The 26920-nt window shown below is 42.4% G+C and overlaps 1 protein-coding gene across 4 annotated transcripts in view; it reads left to right on the top strand.

Annotated features, from left to right (window-relative positions):
* DYNC1I1 (dynein cytoplasmic 1 intermediate chain 1) overlaps positions 1 to 26920 on the top strand; it is a 330192-nt gene that overhangs the window by 194859 nt on the left and 108413 nt on the right. For all 4 annotated transcript variants that reach the window (XM_051852963.3, XM_051852961.3, XM_051852964.3 and 1 more), the window contains 4 exons: positions 5504 to 5593; positions 13215 to 13377; positions 14743 to 14842; positions 21089 to 21214. In XM_051852963.3, the coding sequence (XP_051708923.1) occupies positions 5504 to 5593; positions 13215 to 13377; positions 14743 to 14842; positions 21089 to 21214 (479 nt within the window). The remainder of the gene's footprint in view (positions 1 to 5503; positions 5594 to 13214; positions 13378 to 14742; positions 14843 to 21088; positions 21215 to 26920) is intronic.

Genomic DNA, 26920 nt, shown 5'->3' with positions numbered 1-26920 from the left:
GCAGCCTTCCCAGGGTGGCAGAGGCAGGAGTCACAGCCCCCTCATGAAATGTCAGCACAGAACAGCGCGACTCTGGCCTGGAGCTGAGACCTTCTTAGCCTTGGGTTTTGCAGGCCCTAAGAGGGCTGGGGAAAGTGAGAACCCAGTGACCTTGTAAAACACAAGCCTCTCTCTTCACAGAGGGCCGCCCTGTGTTGCTGAGGGCTCTGGTTCCAAGTAGCAGGCACCAGCTCCACTGGGACTTACTGGAAGGAACTCTGGTGCTGACACCAGCTCTAGTGGGGTTTACTGGAAGGAAGTCTGGTGCTTACAGAATCAACAGGAGCAGAAGGAACAGGCTTGGGAAAAGGCAGGGACCTCAGAAGACGGGGCACCAAGGCTTTGACTGCACATTGCCCAGAAAGAGTCCCTACTGTCCCCTGTGCCTCTCAGGCTCCAAAGACCCAGCCTCTGCAGGAGCATCCAGTGGGACTGTCCAAGCCCTGCCTGCGTCCTGGTCACCAGGAGACTAGCAACAGGAAAATTAGGGTCTAGCCTGTTTACTTCCAAGAACGCTGTCCCCAAGCAGAAGGGCGGTTTGACGTTGTGTGGCCAGCCAGTGGCAAATGTTGTACTGTACTCCCTTTCAAGTATGTCAGCAGTGGGAGACTGGGGCTCATCGCATCGGCCCCTTTGGCTGCAGTCTGAACTGCAGACCAAAAGAAGAAACACACCCTTCCAGAGCTCATGCAAAGGGCCCAGCCTAGTGCTACGCATGTTAGATGTGATTGCAGCAGAACCTGCAACTGTTCATTCTTAGACCTTGAGAAAGTGTTGGAGAAAGAGGACAGTGGTTACCAGAGATTTTTTTCCATCCAGGGGAAATGAATGCAGCAATTGGAGACGGCAGAATACGGGTGCTAAATAAAATAATGTGTCTAAAAGATGCCATTGTTTGAAATTAGCCCTTGGACTGACAGGTAATTAACTTCTGCCACTGGTTTAATTTCTTGTGTGGACTCGGATACAGGAAACCGTACATGGGTGGTAAGTTTTTTCCCCTCCCTCCAATCTCAGAGGAAATGTAACCGGGTATGAACTGGTGGCACAACTCATATATCAGTAGTCTGTAGAGGGCCTACATAAATCCTTTTCTTTAAAGTTATTTAACTGTTTTGAAAATGGTTTCAACAGAAGTAATTCCAATTGCACCAGAAAGGAAACCAGGGTCTAAAAGAAAAATATGCTCTCTTTGCTGAGCAAGGCAAACATATCAGTATGCAGAGAAACAAACCACTCTCTTGTGTTTTATTCCCTTAGCAAATCCCCCGAAACACTTACTTTATGTCCTTAAAAGGCTGATAGACAAAGAATCCTGTGGCCACTAAAAATTAATACCTACAACTGGTTCGTAACCACTTTACAAGGGCAGGTTCCTTTAAAAAAATTTCTCCATGAGTCACAGGCTCTCATTTTGGGACTTTGCACATACTATAAACACAACAAATACTTGTTGGTTTTTTTAAAGAAAAAAATATTTATCAAAAATGTACTCTCTGGGGAAGGATTTTCTATTTAAGGAATTAGATAACCTGCTGTTTTGCCCACATATCTTTATGCATAAACTAATGCATTGTATCACAATTCTAACCCCTTTTTTTAAATAACCTTGCCCTCCATGGAATAATATTTTTCCAGTAAGCTGTTGGTGACTTTCTGTCATGATGTTTCTGTTTACTCTCCCAAGAATTAATGTTTAAAATAAAAACTTTATATTTGGGAAAGATGAGAATTTGACACTGTTTAAAAAGCTTACAAATTCAAAGTCATTTGCTAAAACTGACTGCACTTTTGAGAACTGCAGGATAAAAATTTACAAACTAGATGACTCTAATGAAAACACAATGTTCACCTATCATCTATTATCTATGATAACACAGGAACTTAGATCTTGATCCATTACATCTTCTGGGTTTGCATTAGGAGAAGACAGAATCAACTTGTGATTAGTCTTACTTTCCTAAGATGTGCACACAACTCCTTTAATTCCAGGTTTTGCTCTGATGTCACCTCAGGGTGGCTTTTCTTGGCTACTATTTTAAATTGAGACTCACCCCGACTTGGCCAGAATGCCTAATCACCTTTTCCTACCTTACATTTCCCCCACAGAATGTGTCTGACACTAACTACATTTTGCTATGTATTTGTTTGTGGTGGTTGTTTTTGTGTGTCTTATTCTCTGTTGTGTGTCCACAACATATAACATACATACAAAGCATAGTAAATCAATGTTTGTAGACAGATATGTGAAGGCAAAGGTTGCTTGAAGATTTCTGATTATGGATATTTCCAACTGTCTTGTGGCTTAAAATGCAATTTCACATCAATTCTCTTTTTTGATTACTTTTACAACTGCGTTGTGTGTTAAGAAAGAACTATAATTCTAATTCAGCCAGTGAACAACCAGCAAGTGGTGGACTCCAACCTGACACCAAGGTTGATCACTGCCCTTGAAGTGCTGCGCCCACTCCAGTTGTCAATCTTTCTAGCTGGAGGAATTAATGCTACACGTGAAGCCACATCTCAGAGCAGTGGATTCCAGAACGAATATACGACTGGAATTTGAATGTAGCATATACATGATAACACAAAATCAAGAAAATAAGCCAATCTTTTCTAAATAAAATAATCCATTGTGGGCAAACGGCTCTCAAGGGTGTGACTCCTAACTTCCTCCCCGTTGAATGTCAGTTTCAAATGTCGTTGAAACTGACATTTGCTTCCCTATGATGCTTGTTGAGGCCACGTGTTGTCCACCTCGAAGAACCTCCACAAAGCCCCACTGACACTGCAACTCAACACCACACCCACGAGTACTTCAGTCCTCCCTTCGTGTGGCATTTCTGTTTCACATCATGCTGTGGTTAGAGGTTCAAGATCCCAGATCCAAAGCAGGCAGAACCAGACAACACTGGAAGCTCAGTGTGGTTGGGAAATTTGGGAGAAAGTGGGGAGGAATGACTGTGTCTTCTTGACACTGGGTCTTCGCTAAGTTCATGGAAAGTGTGCGTTAGCTTTCAATTCATTTTTCCATGAACTTTATGCAATTTCTTCCTATCAAACTGGGTTCAAGGTACTAAATTCTGATGGATAAATTAGATGACATAAGTGAAGGACCTGTTGCTACCCCAAGTATCCCTATGTCCCTTCTACTAGATTATAAAGTCATAGAAGATAATGCACTTACCAGTTTTACTTGACTCCTAATAATAGCTACCATAACAAAGTTTCACAGGCAGGCAGTTTAAACAACATAAATACAACACTTCACTGTTCTGGAGGCTAGAAAGCTGAGACCAAGCTGTCCTAGGCTTGGTTCCTGCTGAGGACTGTGGGGCAGAATCTATTCTATGCTATCGCTCACTTCCAGTGGTTTCGTGGCAGCCTTTGGTGCTGCTCAGCTTGTAGAAACATCGCCGTGACCTTGGCCTTCATCATGACATCATGTTCTCCTGTTGGATGTCTGCTTTTTCCAAAGGCAGCAGTTGCATAAGATTGGGTTCCCACCTACTGCAGTATGACCTCACCTTAGCTAAGTATATCTGCAATGGCCCTGTTTTCAAAGATCATATTCTAAAGTACTAAGGGTGAGGACTTCACAGTATCAGTTTTGAGGAACACAATAAAACCTGTAACACTGGACTTGACATCTTCATATCTCTGCTGTTCACCTCTCACATGTCAGGGCATGGTTGCTGAATCCATGACAAGTGGTGCTTTAAAAATTTCCTGGAAAATGGAATTAAAAGATAAGTTTATTTGGGTGCCAGAGAATTTTGAAATCCACCCATATGAGGGTCTTCAAGATGTTCATGAAAAATGTATCTTATGGAAAAAAACTATACAAGAACTTCAAAACTTTATACAAGATAAATTTACTTGTATCTTTTAATTCTATTTTTTATTAGGTGTCTGAATTTCCTTTGTAGATGTACAGAAAACTCTAGAAGGTTTAGAGCTGGAGCCACTTTGCTGCAGATGCATGGGTTTTTGAAAATTGCCTGTACATCCACATCTTACTAAAAGAGGAGTCTCTCTCCAGCCGGTCCTCACTGGACGTTGGGTTAGGTCCTTGTATCAGGAAGGTGGCTTATGTTAAGGTGCATATTATGTTTAGGACTTTTGAAGAGGTTTTTAATATCTTCACATATAATATGTGTATAGTGGGGTTAGCAAGTAAAAAGATTTGTCTCCCGTAATGTACGTGCAGGCATAGAGAATATTGTATTCCAATGAGAAGCCACATTTATTAAAGGTGTAATATTTAAATTAAAATGTTGTACCTTATACCTCCCTATTTTTATATTTATCTTTCTTCTGAAAATCTTATCAGAACTTTTAGGATTGCTTTTCTGGCCATGTAGATTTATTTGGGCACCTAATAATGGATTTATAATGTATTCTGTAAGTAGTTGGTACTGAAATTTTGAGTTTCTAAATCTGAAGATTTGCAGTGATGAGAACAGGACTGTCCATCAAGCTTAAGATCTTACAGAAAGTCTATAAATATTTGTTGAATGACTGTATGTGGTAGAGCAGAAGTGAAGTCATTTGTTTAAACTCCATTTGAACCAAAGAAATCAGTTACCTACTGTGAACATAATGCTACATTCAAAAACTGTGAAAACAAATTTTAATTTTTACTATCATGTTATTTCCCATACGCTGGGTTTTCTTAGGACACCTGACTCTTTCCTAAATCTTTGCCATTGTGGCTGAGTTTTGCAAGTGCTCTATAATGAAAGGAGCCTCTCAAAAGCAGGATGAGAGAAGAGAGAGAATGTGCTTGCATTTGCATAGGGCAGGAGGGCACACTCCCATCTGGCAGAGTAGCTGACTGGGTCCATGTGTGAGTGCTCATTAAACTCACATTAATGCATGAGCTGCCCCAAATGTGTAAATGCCATTTTAGCTTGTTTGCTTTCTCCCAGACAACGGCATTGACTTTGGGGGGCTACCCCTCGTTGTTTACTTGCCAGTGGCATTTGACCTGGGGTCAGACCTGTATTTAACCCTTTTCTATAGGTCAAAACCAAATTAATTTGGTGAGAATTAAATTGGAAATGAGTCATCTGTACAGCAGGTGTCCCTGTGGAGAATGTGGGCCAGGTGGAAACATTTTAAGATCTGTGCCTGGGCCATCTCTGAAGAAGCTGCAGAGGTCAAGGAGGCAACTCCAAGGCACTGCACGTGGGGAGGGCCTGGGGTCGGACGTAGCAGGTGCCCACCCGGGGCACTTTTCTCAGCAGTGTGGGGAGCCTTTCAAAGAGGCCCCTTTTGGAAATAATTTATTCATAGATTCATGAATATCTATCTTGGGCATTCCTTGTGGACTGATTTACTTAGAAGTTGCCCTAAATGGTTGGAGCTGTAGCCTTTATCCCTACCTCCCACTGTCAACCAAAGGCTTTGATTTGAAGGGAAGAAAATATTGCAATTTTTTTTTCATCTTTCTTTTCTCTAGAGGATGAAGAAGATGAGGAAATGGTGGAACCTAAAGTTGGCCACGACTCAGAACTGGAAAGTCAAGACCCAAAACAGGAGGTGAAGGAAGGTATGTTGGGGGAAATGCATTGAGCAATCATTTTATTAGTACTTTGTGTTCTTTTTACCAGTGCAAAAGATGATAGAGGTAAGTAAAAATTGATTTTATGTCTTTTATATGAAGTTTTCTATCATTAGTCAATGTTTTACATTTAGCAATGCAATCTGTAACCTCCAAAGCAAGAATCATTGATTTCTCAACTGCTACAAGCAAAGAAAATTCAAACCACTTGCAACTGCATAACAAATCCAATAAAATTCTTACTAAATAGTGATACAATGATACATGTTATCAACTGTCACATTATGTAGTTCGTTCCACCATATATCCTCATCATAGCAGCAAAGGGAAGTAGACATAATTATTTTATTAACACTGAAAAGTTTTTTTCATGGCATCTACATAGAAACGTTAACAGTGATCATTATTATTAACTGCACTATCAAAAGTTTTCTTCACAGCTCTGCCCATATAAGGAGGAACAGCTTCTTTCATGTTCCATTGGCTTATTAAGGGCTTACCATATTCTTGACCCTCTCCTAAGCATCCTACAGATATTTTCTACTCTTCATAGAATCGATTTGAAGCTGATATTATTATTATCCCTACTTTGCCAACAGAGAACTAAGAAGAGAGAAGTTCAAGAACTTACTCAAGGATAAATAATTTTGAAGTACATGCATCAAGATTTAGAGTTGAATCCAAAGCCAGTACATGTCAACACAATGCCACCCTAATGACAATTCCTTGCAAATCTAATTTTGTATTACTTTGGGATTCTCAGCCCACTGAGGTAGAGAATTTTGAAATTGTCATTCTTGCTGACAGATGAAGGATAACTGAGTGTAGATGAGAAAAAAAACTCTTCCTTAATTCCTAGAGTGTCCAAGTGTAGATTAATATAGCTCTAATTCAAAGCAATTTGATTTGTAAATGTTAAAGATGGCTGTGGCTCTGTCAGGGTATGTGGTATACAGCTGACACTGGGGACTGTAGTAGGAATGTGTGCATGTTGGTCACCCATACTGACTGCAATCCCTGTCTCTCGTGAGAAAAATTACTGTAGCCCCAATACCTATTGCAGATAACATCCATTTAGAGTTCAAGTTTTGCATGGATGTCACATGGAGTTAAATGAAGCCCTTTTCTTAATTGGTAAAGACTGTCTTATGATGAGGGACCTCGGAGGTGTGTGACTTGATTTGTTTTATGCAATCTCAGGAATGTATCCGCTGGTGCAGGGCAGCGAGGAAAAAGCACAGGCCCTAAAGCCAGGCAACCTAGAGTGGCGCCTTAGCTCTGCCATGGATTTGCTATGTGATCACTTCTGAACAGCGTAGCTGGTGTACCTCTGTGGGCTTCAGTTTGCTCATGGAGCACACAAACGTGTCTGCCCCTTGAAGGTTCCTTTTCCAACACTCAAATGGGCCAGTGTGGAAAGGTGTTTGGCACAAAGCACGTGCTGCATGATCATTTGCTCAATTTTCGTTAGCAGTCTTACCTTGCAGCGCCTGGGTCTACAACTGGGCCCTACCCCCGATGGGGTACCCTTGGGGTTTCTGTGCTGCGTGTTCCCACAGCTGTGACTTTGAAAGGGGAGCACGGTTGCCTGGGCCCCACAAGGCACGTCAGAATTTGTGGAAATAGCAAGAGAGATGCAAGAATCCCATGGAGGGTCCCTGTTCTCCTGGAGTGGGAACGAGGGCAGGAGGACAGTTCAGCAGTGTGACAGCAGCGTCCGCAGAGGGTAAGGGCCACGGTTTCCCGAGGGAGCCCAAGATGGAAGAGTCTTCACATTTCAACTTCTAGTAGAAACAGCTTTGTGCAAACAGCTGGCGAGTAGCCTGTCTTTCTCACAGGTGCAGCAAAGGACAAAGGAAGTCAGCTCCGATTGAAAGCCCTCTTTTGCCTTTTGCCAAACATCCTTTAAAATACGCCAGGTGCTAAGGCGCTGGGGTGTTTCTGTGCGTCTCGGCCTGGATCCCCCCTCAGCCTCACCCTCAGCTCCAGTCTCCTAAAGTCTCCTAAGCGTCTTCTCTGGCAGAGGAAAGCATCCTCCTCCTTACGTTCTGGGCAAAAACACCCTCCAGTTGTAACCGTTGCTCGTGCTTCATGGAATTGATTAAAGCCCTGTGAAGTCAAAGAGGAATCTGAAAGAACATTTCCTGTGACTGCCGCACTGTGTGCCTTATTCTCCATTAATGGCTTTTCTGCAAATTAGCACATAATGGGTTAAAACCATGTTTATGTTGGCATCAAACCCTCTGGGTTTTTCTCTTTCTTTTTTTTTAAGCAAGACAGTATTTTGCAAACTTTTGAAAGAATCTCTAGCAGATCTCACCGTGGCGCCATTCACACGCCTGCATCATAGTTAGGGCTGTGTCAGCACTTCCATTAGGAACCCTGGGCCTCGGGGATTTATTACTCAGCCATAAAAGTTTGCTCTGGGCTGAAATTTGACATACACGGTTGCAAACCAGAGAGCACATTTTTGAGAAATCTGGCCCTTTTTTTGTCTTTTGGAATGAAGTTACAAACATGGTGAGGAGGAGACAGAAAAATCGGTGCTAACTTTTTACACTTTCGCCCAAGTGACATCAAAATGCATTAAAAAGTAAAGAAGTATAGCTTTGATGTATTACTGTTTTCACTCCCCTCCTGCCGCCCACAATTGCACAGGAAAAAAACAGCAGGTACATTTCAGCTTTTAATCAAATGGAGGAAATCTCTCTATGTCAGTGCTCCAGTGTCTTCGTGTTTAGAGATTCAGACACATCAGAATCAGAAACCCAACTCTTGTAAACACAAATTAACTCATAAACCTCACATTCACTTCAGAGAAAAACATTCTTTGTTGTTCGTTTGGTTTGGGTTTTCTTGCTGCTGTTTATCAACTGATTTCACTGTAAAATTCCCATGACAGCCACTGCCCTTATTTAATCTCATGTTTTTCCTGGCTATTTAGGTTTATTTTTTATCTTTTAGATATTCCAGAAAAATATTTCTACAAATCGTTTGATTTTGAAACTAAGGGATACCTCATTTGAAACAAGGCAAAGCATTCCTGTAGTAGATATTTTCAAAATAACTTTTAATCTAAGAATGAGGTAGCAAGATATTCAGTGTAAGTGGCAAACTTCCTTCTGCATATTGCACTCCTATAAAGGAAAAAATCTCCAGGCCCCAGATACCAAGATAGGTGCGTAGTCAGCAAAGAGAAACTAATGTACAGTCACGTTAATTATTTGAACAATAATTACAAAATTTAAAAGGGAATTCTAAGATAATATTTTTCATGTAGAAAACTAATATAGTTAAAGCATACTGTTTGAATAAAATTATAATAAATGGCACATATTCCTAAACCCTGAAAATGCCAAGATTAAAAACATAAGCTAGAGAATGTATTGGAAAATGCTATTACTGAAATTAAGGTGGTTAATTTCAATGAGAATGGATTTGTAAATATAAGAAAAATAAAGAAAAAGGGTAGTTTGATCCTAAAGAGATTTCCCTTTGCTTCTATTTTACTTATCCCTGCGATGCATCAAGTTACTTTTATGAACACAGTGATTTTTAGTTTTAAGATGTTTATGTTTCTGTACTTCTAGAAATTGTCAGAATTTGTACTTGAACTAAGGAGACAGTAATGACATACATTTCTGCTGGTTTCCCTTAATGAACCCTTGGATTAAGGGTAATGAATGAGATTAAAAACATGCACAATTTATAGAATACTGTATCAGTACAAAATTTTAGGCTTTATTTGCAATGTAAACTGTTTAGAATTCATACACAGCTAAATTAGAAATATTAATACACTTAATGGATAGTGATAAAATGTTTACTATGAAAAAAAGGGCAATAAGGAAAATCAAGAAAAAAATCAGATCAATTCCTTCTGAAAGATAAACTAAAAAGTATTTTCTTATGTTAAAAATATATATATTGAAATACATAAATAACAAATAAAGGAAATTAGTAAAATTTATATTCGAGTTGAATACTGCAGGCCACAAATTCGTAGAATTACTCAGCCTTCTGAATGATGGATGTTATTGATCTGGTCCATTACGTTGTTATTCAAGCCAAATATAACTATTTAAGTAACTTTTAATAAACTTGAAAATTGTAGTCATCTGCATTGTTAGTGATACTTACATAATCTTTATTTTTATTTTTACTTCGAAGCACTCTGAATATGTGAAGTATTGTTATCTGTCAGATCTTGGCAGAAAGACTCCATGTGTTGTGTTGCAAAAAAACAAGCAAACAAACAAACAAAAAAAACTTGTCACAGTGGTATTTTGTACTTACCTTATAAGAAAATAAAATGTTACCAGTGCCAAGTTTTGTCCTCCTGTGCCTTTTGCTACTCAGTTATCCTTTTCCTTTTATGTCACGAACTTGTTAAGAAGTCCATTACGTTCCAGAAACAGATTTTTCAGGAAGAATTTGGGCTCTGTCCTGGAGTAAAACTCTCTGATTCTATTTGTGTGTGTGCCTGTACTTTGAACTTGGTAGGTCCCATTAGTCAACCAATTCTCTTTCCAGAAATCTGATTATTAATTATTAATCTGATCAATTAATTCTGCTGATGTTTTTATCTATCAATACACATGATGATTATAGTTCCTAGATGCTGTTATGATTTTATTATATTGTAGCAATACTTATCAATTTAAAAATTTCTAAGTATGTGAGGTCTTTAAAATCAAAAGTAACCCTTTAACTCCTAAGCTGAATATTATTTATGACTTTAAAAGTGCACATCCCATGCATGTGATTATTCTGTGCCCACAAATCATGCCATTTGATCCCTATTGGACATCAAAGCTTTTAATATAAAATATATCCTCTGTTTTGCTTCAGTAGCAATTTAATCTTGAACCCAATATTGTATTGTCAACCATGGTATCTGGAGAGGCTACTGCTTCACCCACCTGAACCTGGCCTCTGGAAGCATACTTTGATCAGCCATTTATGTTTCTCTAAGAGAAGAAGTTGTGTGTCTTGAAAGCTGAGATCAAAGTGACAATAAGCCTCAGGGAAGAAGAAATTACAGAAAATTACACAGATACCATTTTTTATTCAAGGTAATGGACCTGTACGGCAAGATGCAGGTGAAATAGAAGTGACTGGAAAAGATAAACAGAGACTAGAAAGACTTTCTTATATTAGTAAAAAAAGGAATAAAGGAGGAAAGTTCCTACGTCTTTGCTTAATTTCCAGTGTCTCAAGTCTTCCTTTAACAGTGACCAAGACTTAGGGAGTTTTTTTTTTCTTCTTGTCCCATAGCACCCTTGTTTAGTGAACTTGACTTATTTTCCTAACAGTATTAACCCAAACAAAATGGACCAAATATGTTGTAGTTTGAGTTTTATTTCTTTTTTCATCCTTGACATTTGGCGATCTCATTGCATTCTTGAGAGCGGGACTTCAGATATCTCACGGAGTTTCAGAAAGCAGGCTAATAAATTACAGCATAATTACTGGTTGTTGAATTCCTCACTGTTTTTGCAGTACATTTATGTTTCCCCTTTAAAGCAGACTTAAAGTTTTGGCATCGTAACCCCCATTTTATAGGTAAAACTCCTCAAAGAGCTTCAATTAATTCATTAAAGAGTCAAAGCCAGCAAACGGCAGGTTGGTTTTGTAGAGTTCTTTGTGTTATCTTTGGCTTCTACCTGTACCGAGCCAAAGCCAAAGGCTACTCATTGCCCATTTCTTTTTCTTTTCTTAAATATGTATTTATTTATTTGGAAGGCAGAGTTACAGAGAGCCAGGGGCAGAAGCAGAGAAAGGAAGAGAGAGAGAGAGAGAGAGAGAGAGAGAGAGAGAGATCTTCCATCCACTGGTTTACTCCCCAAATAACCACAATGGCCAGAGCTGAGCTGATCCAAAGCCAGGAGCCAGAGCTTCTTCTACGTCTCCCATATGGGTGCAGGGGCCCAAGGACTTGGGCCATCTTCTACTGCTTTCCTAGACCACAGCAGAGAGCTGGATCAGAAAAGGAGCAGCCAGGACTCGAACCAGCGCCCTATGGGATGCTGGTACTGCAGGCGGCAGCTTTACCTGCTATGCCACAGCAGCAGCCTCCTCATTGCCTATTTCACTATTTCTCAAACTAGTGCTGGGCAACACTGTGGCTAACATTTGTTGGGGGTTCTTGGAGCGCCCCGAAACACACATACATTAAGAGCTCTGGCAACGTAGGCAGCAAAGAATTTTCTCTCTGTATTTAGGGCTGCTGGAAACTATGGTGGGCTGTGTTGGGAGATTTCCGGTTGTGGTAGATGAATCATGTTTTGCCACCATAGTACCTGGAGAGCATTTCTTAAGGTGTGAACCAGTGACCAGAATCATTCTAGTCTTGTTCAAATATGGATTCTCAAGTGCCTCCCGAGCCCATGTCTCGTGGTCTGGGGCCAGGAAAGGAAAGCTGGAAGGGAACAGACATGAACATTAAAACTCTCAGTCCCCTGCAGTGGCTGTAGAAAGGCCCTTGAGAATTCCGATTTCTTAGGACAGGGGCTCCAGGGTGCTCTTAGTAGAATCACTTGACACTTCCATCAAGTGTTATGCTTCAGCTCACTGCACCTAAGCTATTCTGACCTCTGGCCAGGGGAAATTGGTCCTGGTTATGGCGATGGCCGTAGAAGTGTCTGGGAGACTGTGCGACCGTGAGCGAGCGATGCCCCCAGGAACCCTGTGTCTGAATGTAGCACATGGCTTCCTCTTGTCGGTTTGTCATCTGCACTCACGAAAGGTTCATCTGTCCAATGTTTGTTGGTGGCTCTCTATACCCGAAGATCCCTTGCCTATAGGTTTCTGAAAACCTGCTGGGAAGAAATCATTGTGTAACTGCAACAGGGCTCTGAGGTGCACTAAGTTTCAGGACCTGTAACACACAGCTCATTATTCCCTCTCCCTGGGTCTCAGTTTGCATCTTCAAATTTAGTTTGATAGCGCCAGAAAAGGAAGGCATAAAAATTGAGGGGCATTTTATATGAACATTTATTTGTGTTTTTGTATTTGTTTAAAAGTAGAAGATATCTTGGGTGAAAGTAGGTTGGGAAATACAGTCATTCAGCTTTTGAATGGAGACTATGCACTAACCAGTCAGCTTTACCAACTAACCACCTAAAACAAAATTAATTTACCCAGTAGAAAAGAGGAAAGGCACTATCTGGGTCATATAATATGTAGTTCCTACTTATTTAATACAGACAGCTTTATAATAGTGTCTAATATATGTATACATGTGTATTTATTATATATGTATATACTCATCTATTTTACCATATTTGAGCTGTTTTTCAAATTCAATTGTGAAGAAAGCAACATTTAGATCCAATTGATAAACACACCAATGTATTTTCATTTGTAATCTTTTCTAACACTTCAAAATAATAATTAGGCCAGATATGAAATTTTTTGTGGAGACATTGCACAAATCTTGGGTGTGAATCTGTGAGTAATTAGAATCAGTCTAAACAATAGCTTGTTTCTCTGTCTCACCTCGCCTTTGATAAGCAGGCTTTTTCGAGAATTGGATTTCTCTTGCACAGTGTTAATTGACTCTTTTTTTTTTTTTTTTTTTTGTCCTGACAATCTCTTCCATGAAAAGCCCCTCCCAGGGAACTGACAGAAGAAGAGAAACAGCAGATCCTTCATTCAGAGGAGTTTCTCATCTTTTTTGATCGGACAATACGGGTCATTGAGAGAGCTCTGGCTGAAGACGCTGACATCTTTTTTGACTACAGCGGTCGAGAGTTAGAGGAGAAAGATGGGTTAGTCTCTAGTGTGCATGTTTTAAAAAATGGTATCATACGGTATGTGTTGATTGTAAATTTATCCATGTATTGACAAGACAAATCCCAAATCTAACAAATAAGAGGAGGAGGAAACTACAGGACTGGTTTTGCTGAACAGCGTTGAAGATGGGCTTCGGTTATCACTTCCAGCATAGTTTCCCTGTAGTTATCACGTGTTCCCGTGACAGGCTTGTGAACTTGATGTCTGGGGGAAAGTTCAGGAGACAGAGCCTGGCAGTCTTCCACATTGTCCTTAGTGCCAACGCTCTTATAAGCAGGCTTGTGTATGGGACATTGATGTCTACATAAACAGGAAGTTGAAGAAACTTAACATGAGACATGAGCAAAAGTAACTGATATGGAAGACATTGAAGATTGGAAAAGTTTTCTTCTTTTTGATTCAGTAAAAATCATGCTCACATACACACTTCAAAACTATCATGGAAAACAGAATTAAAAAAGTTTATCTTGGTTCAAAAAAAAATTGAAAGACATGCAAAGTGTTTTCAAAACGTGCATGCCCATGAGCTTTTTGAAGACATCTTTTAAGCCTTTTGGCATAAGCAAGGGTACATTTACAGACAAACGAACGAACAAAACCTAAAAAGAGTGAGGGGCCCTGAATTGCTTTCTCTGTGACTGTCCTGTGTATCAGAGAAGGGATAGTATATCATTATGGGGATCGTAGCAGACCCTTCGTGGGCCTCAGAAGACATAGACAGAGCCGTCTGGGAGCCACTGCTTTCTCCTAGTCAACAACAATATGGGAAGGTGGGATCACTTGCCCTTTTCATCAGACCTGATATTTTACTATTCTTAAAATTCAAATGTATTCATTTCCAAATCATTGAGGATGCTCCAAGGAATATAAGAGTCTCTGAAAACAGTTTTAAAAGGGAGTTCGGCAAATGTTCTCAGCAGTTGGAAGCATCTTTAGACAAGTTTACAGAGACAAGAATATTTTGAATATACGAGTGATTTTTTTTTCTTTTAAAAAGCCACTACTCCATGGCTCAGATAATTCTGGGCCCCATTTTATCCTAAGTCAAGTACGTTCTGGCCAGGTATTATCCTGGGCTCCTTGCAGAACCTGAGTGCATGTCCCTCTTGCCTGAATTGGTAGTGATGAAGCTGAGGAAGAATCAGGCTATTTTAGAAAGAGCTTTTCACAAAGGAGAGCATCTCCATTTCATGTATTTATGATCAAAGTTGGCTGTCAAAGTGGATGTATTGAGTATTATGTCCCACACTTTGGTCGTCCCACTGTTTCAGTGTGACTGGAATGCAGACCAAGGCCATTCTGAAACATCATGTGTATCTCTTATGTGCAATCTCTCCCAGGGATGTTCAAGCTGGGGCCAACCTGTCTTTCAACCGCCAGTTCTACGATGAGCATTGGTCCAAGCATCGAGTGGTCACTTGCATGGACTGGTCTCTCCAGGTAAGAGCTACTGCTGGCATAGGACAAACTGGGTTTATGTTCTGATGGCATTTGTGTGAACAAATATGTGAGATTTCTTTCTTCACTTCGGATGTTTCCTAGCCTGCGAGTCTCTTTTCCATGCCTATTGGTTTTCTTTCTCATTTTGTTGTGGTTTCAGTTTAGATTCTCCACTTAGTTAAGCATATTTATTGAGTACCTATTATGTGCTCAGTACCAAACAAGGCGCCACACCGTTCTGCCCTTGGACTTGCTCTCATTTGGGCCACCATTGATCTCCTGTCAACTTGCGTGGATAGTCCTAAGCTTTTACCTGCCCTTAGCTGTCCTGGTGAATCAGTTTAATTGACTTCCTTGTACTTAAAGAAACAACTTCTTTTCCCTGAGTTTTCCTCTGCTCTTCCTCCCAATGTGCTGTATGTGAGAGATCTCTTCCACTGCTGTGAATTCAACCACAGCATAGGCAGCCTGTATGTAACTCTGCCCAATCACCCTCTTGAATTCCACTTTCTACATCAGACAGATTCACTCTGGTGTCCCACATCATCTCAAACCAACGGTCAACTCATCTCCATGTATCCCAAACCCTTTTCTCCCTACCACATTATCTTTATGTTAAAGGCATCACGACATACCCAAGAACCCAAGGCAGATATTTCATCTCAACATTAGCGATTCCTCACCCTTATCTTCAGATCCAGCCTGTTACCAAGACTGTCCTTTTTCCCATGTCCACAATCAGCATCTTACACCTGCACTGTTGTCAACCCAACTGTGCTTTCTACCCCCATGCTTGTCCATCTAGAGTTTTCCTTCAGTACATCTACCCCAATAACCTTTCTAAAACATAGATCTGATTACTTCCCTGGATTAACAGACTTCACTGCCTATAGGAAAAACCTAAATTTTTCAGTGTGGCATTCAGACTGAAAGCAGGCAAATCTGCCAAGAGCTGATTTGATGAATGAGTTGACAAAATACGAAGCGCTTTGCCCAGCACTGGGCATCAAGTGATGTGCCAAGACATGCAGCCTAGCTGTGGTGAGGTCAGAATCTCACCCAGGTGATCTCATCCCTGAACCCATGTTCTTGACCCTGTGCTATGTTCCTCCCTGCACCGACAATGGCATAATAGCCAGGAGGGCAACAGGAATAATTAGTCTTGGGCAATTTTGCATAGCACAGTTTCTGCTGCCTTGTAGTCTGTGCTTTCATTGGGCTACTAGTCATAGCTGGCTTTTAATTTGCATCTCTTATATGCAGTGCACAGTGCCAGCTGCTCTGAAGGCTTTATCTTATCTCAGCCTTGTGCCAGTCCTATGAGGCAGCAATTATTGCCACTGCCATGTGTTAGCTGAAGTTCAGAGAAGCAAAGTAACTTGATAAAAGTCACTCGGCTGGGTTGTGGGAGAGCCTAAATATCTTCTCCTTCTGAGACACTTGTTCTTAACCACTCCCCCTCACAAAGGACTTCTTTTAACGCTGAGGGCAAGACAGCTCAAGATGCAGGATGATGGAGAGCGCATTGCAGGTGTTCTCTGAGTTCAGAGGAGGCTGGAATCTGTCTCTGGTCAGTGCTTCCCAGTAGACTGGGAGGAGAGAAGGTAGCCTTCCAGAGGGAGCCCTGAGGAGAGTGCCATCTAAGCCTGTTGGAACCCGAGAGAGCTGAAGCTGAGCATCACCCCCACAGCGGGGGGACTGTCAGCAGCCTCCAAGTGGGTTGGTGCATCCCCTTTCACTTACAGACAACAAGGTGTGCGCTGCCTGCTTGCCCAGGGAGCGTTTTCTGCTGGAGCCTGGGTGGTCTGCGAGCACAGCAGTCAGATCCTAGCCCGGGGCCACACTCAGCTCTGCTAGCTCACTCGCAGGAGCCTTATCTGACACATTCCCAAAGGCAACTGCACGGTGTTCCCAGGGCAGCTGACAAGGCTCCTGGAGGAGGCAGTGGACCCACGTCAGTGAGACAGCCCCTGCCCAGCCACAGCGTGCGGTGAGCCAGGCTGCTCATATGTTTGTTTCCACACAAGATCCTGAGTGATTTTTTAAGATGCATTTATGTATTTGAAAGAGTGAGAGAGAGATCTTTCATCTGCTGGTTCACTACCAAGATAACTGTAATGACCAGGGCTGGGGTAGGTCCAAGCCAGGAGCTTTATCCAGGTCTCCCTTGTGAGTGGCAGGGGTCCAGCACTTGGGCTAATCTTCTGTTGCTTTCCCCAAGCTGTTAACAGGGAGCTGGATCAGAAGTAGAGCAGCCGGGACTTGAACAGGCACCCATATGGCGTGCTGGCATCACAGTTGGCAGCTTTACGAGCTATGCCTCAACCGCTGCGGTCCTGTGTGATTTTTGTGCTGTGGGAAGTGAAACTGGAAAGGGCAGAGACTGTACATAGAAAGAGCACATTTATTTTCCCCATTTTGTGTAATCATCCCATTCATGCTGTGGGGAAGAGGTTTGCAATGCTGAAAAATGTATTTTCTAAAGGGTATATGAAAGAGGAATTAGACAACACAGTTCCTACAATCACATCACTTTTGTGGGATTCAGAGGCCCAAGTAACTCTCTACAGGGTTGAGCTATCATAGGTGCTTCTACAAGATTAGTCTGTGTAAAGATTACTTATATGCGCTCTAAATCACCTTAGGCCAGTTATCTAACTTCTGTTGGTTTAAGTTTCCTCCTCCATAAAATGATAATGGTCATTTCTACCTCATATGCGTCTTGTGAGTACTAAATGAGCTAATATACCTACAGGATTAAGAATTTTTAAATTATCTGATACATAAACAGTAGTTTTAAAATGCAACAGTAGTGAGAGCAGTAGCAGCAGTAATATTAGTAGTGTTGGCAGAACATAGCTCCTACTGCCTGTTATCCAGAGTGAAATCTAAAACCATTAGCCCTGAGCCCATTTCCAACCTTTTCCTCTTTTCTTACTCCTCACATAGCCTGCCTCTGGGCAGCACTGATGTCCCCTGAACTTGTTCTTCTCCATTCCATTAGTTGAGGAAACGTTGCCTCTGGGAAGATTAAGTAAAAAGGAGATTTATTGGAGTGCCACTGAGATGATGAGGGAATCCTTGGAAAAGAGGGAGGATCAGAACTTGGGAGCAGTAGAAATCTGGGCAGCTTGGGGAACTCCATCCAAAGGATGTTGTACTTAGCCTAGGTCATGCACCAATCCAGAGTTTGTGTGTCTCCATTCAGACATGACAGCATCCATGTTGGAGAGGACGATTAGCTCAGCTTCATGAAGTATAAACCTTGAAATTAATGAATTATCCCTAAGAAGTCAGTTACCTCTGTATTGGGATAATCTCCAAAGAGGGAGAATCCTATGAATGGCATCGTTACCCAAGAGGCACCTCCTGCACTTGTCTTTGTATGTGGTCCATGCTGTCCTCTCTTCTCTCCTGGTAACCTTCTCACTTGAGGTCCAGCTCCAGTCTCATTTCTTCTTAGAGGTTCCTTTGCTGTCTCTCCCTGCCATACCCTGCCCTAACTGGGGTGGTTATGTTCTCTTCTGTGTTTCTACAGAACTTGGTTTACGCTTCCATCGTAGCATGTCTCATCGTCTGCTCTTACGTCTGTGTTGTGGCTATTCTTACACATGTCTTACCTCTTTCTATTTCCTGGTGAGTTCTTATAGGCAAGGGCACGTTATTGTGGACATTCTTGCCTCAATTTTACTTGACACAGGGCCTTATATATGTGTAGGGGCCACTTGTTGCATGCCACAGTGTGCAAGTAGGGACATGGCTTTGAAGCCAAGAGAATTCAAGTGGGATTCTCACTTCATCACGTGATAGCAACTTCATATGGAACAAGTTACTTATCCAGGGACTCTTGGCGTCCTCATCTGTAGAAACAAGTAAACTACTGCCTACTTTAGAAGACTGTGAGGACCAAATGAGCCAATCTATCACCCAGTTCAGTGTCTAGCACATAATGGGCATTTAAATATGTGGGTCCTTTCCTCCCCAGTAAATTTCAGTTACTTATAAAATAAACCAGACTTGAGGGCATATCTAGCAATTTCTGGGTAGAATGCCCCTAGGTTATCAACCTTGAAGCATCCAAACCTATGAGTAGTCAAATGAATATAAATTTTATAATTATATGTATTATCTTAAAATCATAATTCTAAGCAAAATTTAAGATTTAAATAATTTTTGGAGACTCTTTATTGGAGCCTAAGAAAATACAAGTAATTAGGCTCAAACGATGGCAAAAAGATATGCCAGAGGAGAGTTTGAAACCATAAAATCTTGTATGCGGTTACGATTTAAACCAGTACCTTTAGCCTTTGAGATCCTAGCTGTAGAAATTACACCAAAGGCATTTCACTGGCATTTTACTAAAACACTCCATTTTCTAAAGGAATTTTGAAGTCAAAAAATTTCAAATACTTTCAAACAGAGAAAAGGAAAAGCTGAAAGTGGGTGCCACCGATGAGACCCAGATGTGACGCGGTGGGATGTTATTCCAGCCCCCTCTGGCTGCTCCCTGGCCCCTGTGGTAGTGGTGTTCATGTTTATAGAGTTGCCCGTTCACATGTGACATAGTTAAACTTCAGATGAGCAGTCTGGAGACTTCTGTGTTTATCTGGATGTTGGTCTCTTTGAATGGGCTCTGAATCAAAGGCCTTCCTTAATAGGCCTTTGATTCATCCGCTGAGGAGCGTTTTCTAATAAAGAGTGATGACTTTCCCTGGTGGCCACATACATGTGTAAAGTTGCATGCGTATACTGCCTCTGCACCACCAGCAAGTTGTTCTCTGCAGTTCTCTTAAGTCGAAGCAGCTGAAAGAATACAGCAAGCCACAGAGAAGATTTAGAGTCAGTTATTTTTGATGCAAAAACATTAATGTTCCAACTTTTAAGGGAAATTTCCTATTTAAATATATACATAGCACAGTGCAAAGAGACAATTGTCTATAAGAGAGTGATATGATCTATAATCTTGGTGCTATTTTTAATGGGGCCGCCTTAGGAGAACCCCAGGAGTAATGACACTTTCATGAAATGGATTCTAACACCTTCTATGAGACTCGTCCTCAGTTTCTTTAACAACACCCAGAACAGAGTTCGTGTGGGGTGAGTGGGTATTTTTGAATACCAGGCCTCACTGTAGAATCGTCCTTTTTATGTTCCTGGTTGTGATCCAATTATTTTTTAATTATTGGCATTGTTTAACACCAGAGGATTAAATATAAGTTTGTTTGTTTTTTGTTTTTTTTACTGAGCACAGTCATTAAAGTAAAAAGCACAGGAATAATCCAAAATATGTTGGCACAAGTTTATTTTATGCTAGGATTTACTAGATCTTAGATTCAGAGGTCAATAAAAGCTACTCCACTTTCAATCCAGCTCCCTGCTAATGGCTTGGGAGAGCAGTGGAAGATGGTCCAAGTGCTTGGGTCCCATCTTGTACCCATCTTGTACCCATGTGGGAGACCTGAATGAAGCTCCTGGCTTTGGTATGGCCCAGCTCTGCCTGTTGGGGCCATCTGGGGAGAGAAACAGCAGATGTAAGCTCGCTCGCTTGCTCTCTCTCTCTCTCTCTCTGTAACTCTGACTTTCAAAATAAATAAATAAATCTTATGGAAGGAAGGAAGAAAGAAAGGGAAAGAAAGAGTTGAGGAAGTAATAGAATGTAATATGTGAGGATTAAAGAGAGGCGGTCATTCAGGAGAATGTTAGTGCTAGATGCTCCAATAGGCAATGCTGGAAGAGCAGATTTTCTATGGAAAGTCAGGGATAACTCAAGCCTAGAAAGACAGATTGGAAAATTTCTAGAATATTAGAGCATTAGAGTAGATGTGATCACCCAGGGAGAATTTGTGTAGAGAGGGCAGCATATCCCTCTTGGAATACATCCCCCTTTGGAGACCCTGTAGGGACTAAAAAGAGTGATCAGGGAAGAAAATCAGGAGAGACAGATGTCATGGAAACCTTTAAATTATAGGAGAAAGAAGCAGGTAGGTGTTAGATGATACAGAAAGATCAAGCGGGGTTGGCTGTTTGGTAGGAAGCACATGCACACAGAGCGTGGGAGCCAGGGACTAGATTATGGGGCAGGGCGGGGGCGGGGGGTGGCGTGGCCGCAAGCTGACATGAAGTATGCCTCACTGCAGACCAAGGTGCCACTGAAGGTATGCAGTGGTGCATGTGTGTGTAGGAACAGGAAAGTTTTCTTTGTGTTGTCATCCTAGCGTAATCCACCCTGTGACCTTTTCCATTTAGTACCCGGAGCTGATGGTCGCTTCTTACAACAACAATGAAGATGCGCCCCACGAACCAGATGGAGTGGCCTTGGTTTGGAACATGAAGTTTAAGAAAACCACCCCAGAGTATGTCTTCCACTGTCAGGTAGGAGTCAGTGTTGTAAAAATAGCCTACAGCTCCTGCTAGACCAAATATAGTTCATGCTGTATCGCTTCTACCTTGTGTTGAGAGGAAGAACTGAGTTTAAAAGTGGAATTGTTGACAGTTTTGGAAAATTCCCCCACAGTAACCTAATGTTTGGGGAAAGCAGCAACAGTCAGGAAGCCTGGTTGGGGAGTGTGTGTCATTTTCTTTCTATTTAAAACAGCCCAAATGAAGATGAGTTTATAAAGACCTCGCACTTAGGAAGAGTCGTGGTGTACCACTTCCTCTGCTTAGCGGCAGCATATGCTTGCCACCCACATGGACAGCCTCAAAGCACTGCCATTTCAAGTTCCCTTCTCCCTCTGAATGCACTTCAATGGATTTTGCCAGTTTGAGGTTTAAGGGTGCCTATTGCTTTACAGATAATAATACTTCTGTAGCTGGTTTGGGGGAAGAATTATCACCAGTGCTTCTTGAATTGTTGAGAAACGTAGATGCTGTTTCTAGTTTGCCAGTGCAGAGATCATTTCAAACAGTTGGGACTGTTTCGCTCCTGTGCCTGCTGACATGCATCTCTGCTTCCGCTGACACGCTGCAGGCTGAAATCACGCTACGCTTGCACACACTCAGCTTGGCTCTGTTGCCACGACCCTGCCTAGATAATAGGCCTCGACACTGACCAACGCACCAACCCCTCTGTTCATTCCCCTGTCCTGTGATTATGCACAGGAAAATGGAAAGCAACCATTCCAGCTCAAAGTTTCAGTTCCTCAGCTATTGCAGTTCGGAGATACCGCGTGGCAGATTACCCCAAATACAGACACATCATTTAAAGAGGCTGGGCCAACCTGTTGACTTTGGGAGCTCAGTGCCATTTCCTATCTAGGAGCAGGGTATCTGTTTGAACTAAAATCTGTTTAGACTTTAGGACATTATCAGATATAGTTTGGGGAACAGGAGCTGCTGGAGTAAAAGTCTCAGTCTCAACCTGATTGAGGAGTCACTGACGCTGGCCATGTTTTTCTAATTTGCTATCTCAAAAACAACTTAACAAGAGATCTAGTCTGCATAGTAAATAAGCTTTATTTTCTGAACCTTTGAAATAAGAACAGTTTTTTCTTTTCCTTTTTTAAAAGATTATCAAGTTTGTCAGTCTGATATGCTCTTTCTGTAAACATAGAAGCACAAAATCCTAATTTGGTTCAGTTTTAAGAGGTTTGCTGAATTGCCAGGAAAATGCTATAAGGATTATGGGATAAGGAAAAGCACATTTTTGAAAAACAGTTCCTTGAAAGTACTTTGATATTACAGAAAGCCTAACTTTAATTTTAAAAATCTAAGCAGTAACACATTGTTTCAATCAGTGTGCATGATGTTTATCATTGTTTTTAAAGTTTTAATAATGTTAACTGACTAGAGGTACCCTATGGCAATCGCTGTTTGATAATGCACTTAATATTCACAATGTTACGTCGTAAAACAGTTAATAGGGAGTGTGGCAATGCTGAGGGAAGACGCAGATTCCAAAGGCCTTTGGAGTTCAGTAGAATTGTTTAATGACCTGTTTCATTGCATGGCAGTAGTTCATTCCGGTGTTCGCTGCATAGGGCATCCCTCACGTCTTTTTGGTATCTTTGAGATCATTTGCTAAGATTTCACCAACAAGCATTTACTTAGAGTTTCCCCCTTAAATGACTCAATATATGTATTTTAGAAGAAAATACACTCCTGATTTAAAAAGTTAAAGGAAGCCAGACTACTGTGAATATACTAACGAGGTAGCCACACCAGAGTTGCCAGGAGATGCTGCATAAACCTCCATGTCCCCTGGATTTCTCCACTGTCTTAAACTTGAACTGGTGACAGAGAATACGTGGGATTCTACCTAGCCTTCTCACTGGAAAAAAAAAACAAAACAGAATCCTAATGCTTTTAAACTTTAGGGTTGACCAAGAAACATGTGCCAAAGACCCTGCAGATTCTGGGGTTGTAGGTGTCAAATGAAAGTTAAGCCATTTAACCGTGCATATGTTTAAGATGTTGAAAATCATGGTTGTGCTACTCCAGTATAAATGATGAATAATTCATATAAATACCCTTCCCATTAATCAAAGACATTTGAGAACATCATGATAATCCAAATTGCTGAATACCACTGGAAAACCTACTGTTAAATTCATTCTCTTAAAGTGACCAGACTCTGGGAGCTATAGAGGGAAGAGTGTGGAACAGCTCTGGGAGGGTAAAAAGAAAAAAGCTTTGATCCTCTGCAGAAAAGAAGGAAAAGAAAAAAAATCAGCAGAGAAAAAGTAATTTTGGGGCCCTTCTGAGGATGCCTTGTCTATTAGCCAGGCTCTCCAGAGACAGAGTCAGTAGGAGACAGGTGAGTGTCAAATATTCACAACAATTTCTACGTGTATCTGTATGTACTTGAGTGTTTGTGTAAATATATATGACTGTATGGGTACATGAGTGGATAGATATATGGAAATATATATGAAGAGAGAGTGATCGCAATTTAAGAACTTGGCTCGCGGCTGGGGCCGTGGCTCACTTGGTTAATCCTCCGCCTGCGGCACTGGCATCCCATATAGGCACTGGGTTCTAGTCCTGGTTGCTCCTCTTCCAGTCCTGCTCTCTGCTGTGGCCCGGGAGTGCAGTGGAGGATGGCCCAAGTGTTGGGCCCTGCACCCCGTGGGAGACCAGAAGCACCTGGCTCCTGCCTTCAGATCAGTGTGGTGCCCGGCTGCAGCGCGCCGGCTGCGGCCGCCATTGGAGGGTGAACCAACGGCAAAGGAAGACCTTTCTGTCTGTCTCTCTCTCTCACTGTCCACTCTGCCTGTCAAAAAAAAAAAATCCTGCCAGTTCCAGAGCACTTTGGGCTACTAGGCAAATCCTCCTGAAATGATTAACCTTTGCTGGGAAGCTGTTAAATATCAAGGAAGAATGGCTTTCTTATCTGGTGGGAGAACACAAGAATTTGATGTGGTGGGCAGTTTCTCTGATACTAACTGGACTGAAAATCAAGCCCTGACCTCCATGGTCATAAGCCCCTATTACTGCTGCTGCCCGAACTGGTTACGAAAAGTCACGAGGGGAAGGCAGGTGCAGTGAGCTGGGCTTGCATGCTGAAGCCCACACCATACCTCGTGCTGCGTTGGTGGGTGCCGCAGCCAGATAACACCGTGCAGGTATGTGGAGGGAAGGCGGGGCTCCGTAGAGAGTAAACGGAGCACATTGCGTGCGTAGCCTCAGCTGATCATGGCAGTCACATGGGCGACTTTAAGAAAAGCTGCAGCTTGAGCTCTAGGGCTCCAGGTCTCATTTCTCTGGGGTCCAGCCTGGGTGTTTGGAAAGCTCCCAAGAGATGCGGTAAAAGCTGAACCCCACTGACTGTCGAGGGGAGATGAAGAAAGAGGATAACAGGTGAGAAAACTGGTTGGCTTTGTTATCTGGAAGTGCAGGACTTTCATCCTCACCCCCTGCGATCCCCCTTTCATCCTTGGCCCAGCCTGGAGCGGCGTGTCTTGCCTTTGTCATCCTGGTGCTATGCCTGACTGCGCTTGAAAAGTGCCCTAACCACTGCCCCTGCTGCTCCCCGCCCTGCCTCTTCCCTTTGTTTGCACCCCGCCTCCACGTCCGCGATTCTGTAGCTCAGGGAGTGCTGAGGTCCGTAGTGGAGGGGAGTGGTTAGGAGGTGCCGTGTTGTTCATCCAGGAACACGCTCACGGTCCCCTGGAACAGGGTGCGGTGGCAATGCACAGCAGAGAGTGCTGCCGCTTTCTGCGTAGGTTCACGCCTTGGCACAGGTGATACCCACGAGGTTGGGATAAAAACAAGATAACATCAATAGCAGCCGAAAGGAAGCAACCATTGTGTTGAAGCTAAGTCATGCTGAGCTGCTGTGTCTCCCAGTCGGGCTCCTGGACAGTCCAGGAAATGACAGATGAACCGGTAGGTGGAGGTTAAGTGGAGTGCGAGGATAATAAAGGCCACCTGGTTACTGTGCAGGACGGTGTAACACCGCTAGTGATACTGACATTTGTCTATTTTATGTTTGCTCCACACTTCTGCCTTCATGAGCTCGTTGATCCTTAAAACAGGGAGGTAGAAAAGATGTTTTTCTCCTTTTCCAGGTTAAAACTTTGAAAAGTTCAGGGTTTCCCAGCCAATGAGCAGTGAATCAAATCCTAGGACGTTCTGTCTTCTCTATCGTGCAGTCCGCAGGCTGCCTTCTACAGGGATGGGAAAGCGTGGGGTTGGTAGCAAAGCTGTGCAGATGCTGCCAGGTGTGTTTTGGGCAGCCCGGCACTCGGCAAGCCATCGGTGAGACATGCCTTCTCCATGTGGCTGTCTTTCCCATCTCTGGCCCAAAGGGAAATTCAGAGAGCCCACAGAATGGAAAGACATAGGAGGAAAACAAACAAACAAAAAAAAGTCTTTCTGTGACCTATAACTTTTCTTCTACACCCTTGGTGATCTTTGGTGAATCTTGTTTACTACAACGGGTCTTTGCTCAACACTGATTGAAGTTTGTGTGTCCACATGGTCCTGTGATGTTCCAGTAATTTCAAAATTAGATAACCAGTTACTTAGGAGGAAAGAGGACCAGGGATAGGGAGCAACGGGATGGTTGTTCTCGAAGGATTTTAGAATAACTGCATTAAATGACCTATTTCTGGCTGATCTCTGATTCTTCCTATTTTTCCCAAGTGTATAAATGCAAGTAAATCCAATGACTCAAGAGCATGGTCCCAGGTGCTGGAATGCAAACATACAAGAAACATACCAACTTGGTATTCTTTTCAAAACCTTGCATAATCATACAAAGATTCCAGTGTGAAGGCTCACTTTTCTCTGTTGGGAAGAGCAAAGCCAAATGCTTTTCCTTTCGTGGGCAGTTTCGTGTCTTGACTACAGAATTTTCAGTGTGGGCCCTGGTCCGGCATGTTCTATTTTCATGTCGATAGAAGCTGTCTATACTTGGAAAAGATCGGTGGACTCCGCATAGAAACCAACCGCTCGGCCCCAGCACACAATCTGGCCACGTCCCTGCCGTCTTCTGTAGTGGCTTCTGCACACTGTCATTAGATTAAGAGTCTGACCACCCCACGCTGCTTATCCTGGTGTGGCCTCCCTCTTTTAAACAGAATGAATAGAATCAGGAATAGAGATCTTAGAATTATCTGCATTGAGGTAAGTGGCAATACTATATTTAGAGTTGAGGTTGCTCCGAGGTTTTTATTTTTGCTTCTACTTTTTCCTGCTTTGGTTTCCTTGTTGGCCTTCTCTTTTCAAGGATGTTCAGGAGCTGACCTGAGACCCTCGCTGTTTGGAGGGCAGAGCAGGGCGTGAAAGGGGGCGAATAACCTCCTTGGGGCTGACCCTGAACTCTCCGTTGCTTTTTTCTTCTGTGTGACTTTGTTTAGCATTCAGATTCCATAAAGGTTGAGGTTGTGATGCATGACCTCAGCTGCCCAGCACTTGGCTCTGATGAGTTTCCCCCAACCTCAGAGAGCCTCCAGCCTGCAAGGCCTGCTGGGAACTCGGGAGGGAACGTGGGCTGCTGGTGGTCAGGAGAGGGACAGTGAGCCAACCACACTTCTGGGTGCCCCGTGGAGACCTGCTGCAGCGTTTCCTGAGCCCACAGAGAGCAGGCGTCTCCATCTCTGGGACCATGAAGTCAGCTCCATAAACTTCTTCTGC

Source organism: Oryctolagus cuniculus, chromosome 16, assembly GCF_051225735.1.
Source record: "Oryctolagus cuniculus isolate XC-2025 breed Fujian yellow rabbit chromosome 16, ASM5122573v1, whole genome shotgun sequence".
NCBI classification, from domain to species: Eukaryota; Metazoa; Chordata; class Mammalia; order Lagomorpha; family Leporidae; genus Oryctolagus; species Oryctolagus cuniculus.
Note: the sequence above shows the minus strand (reverse complement) of the source record. Positions and strands in the feature narration are given on the sequence as shown.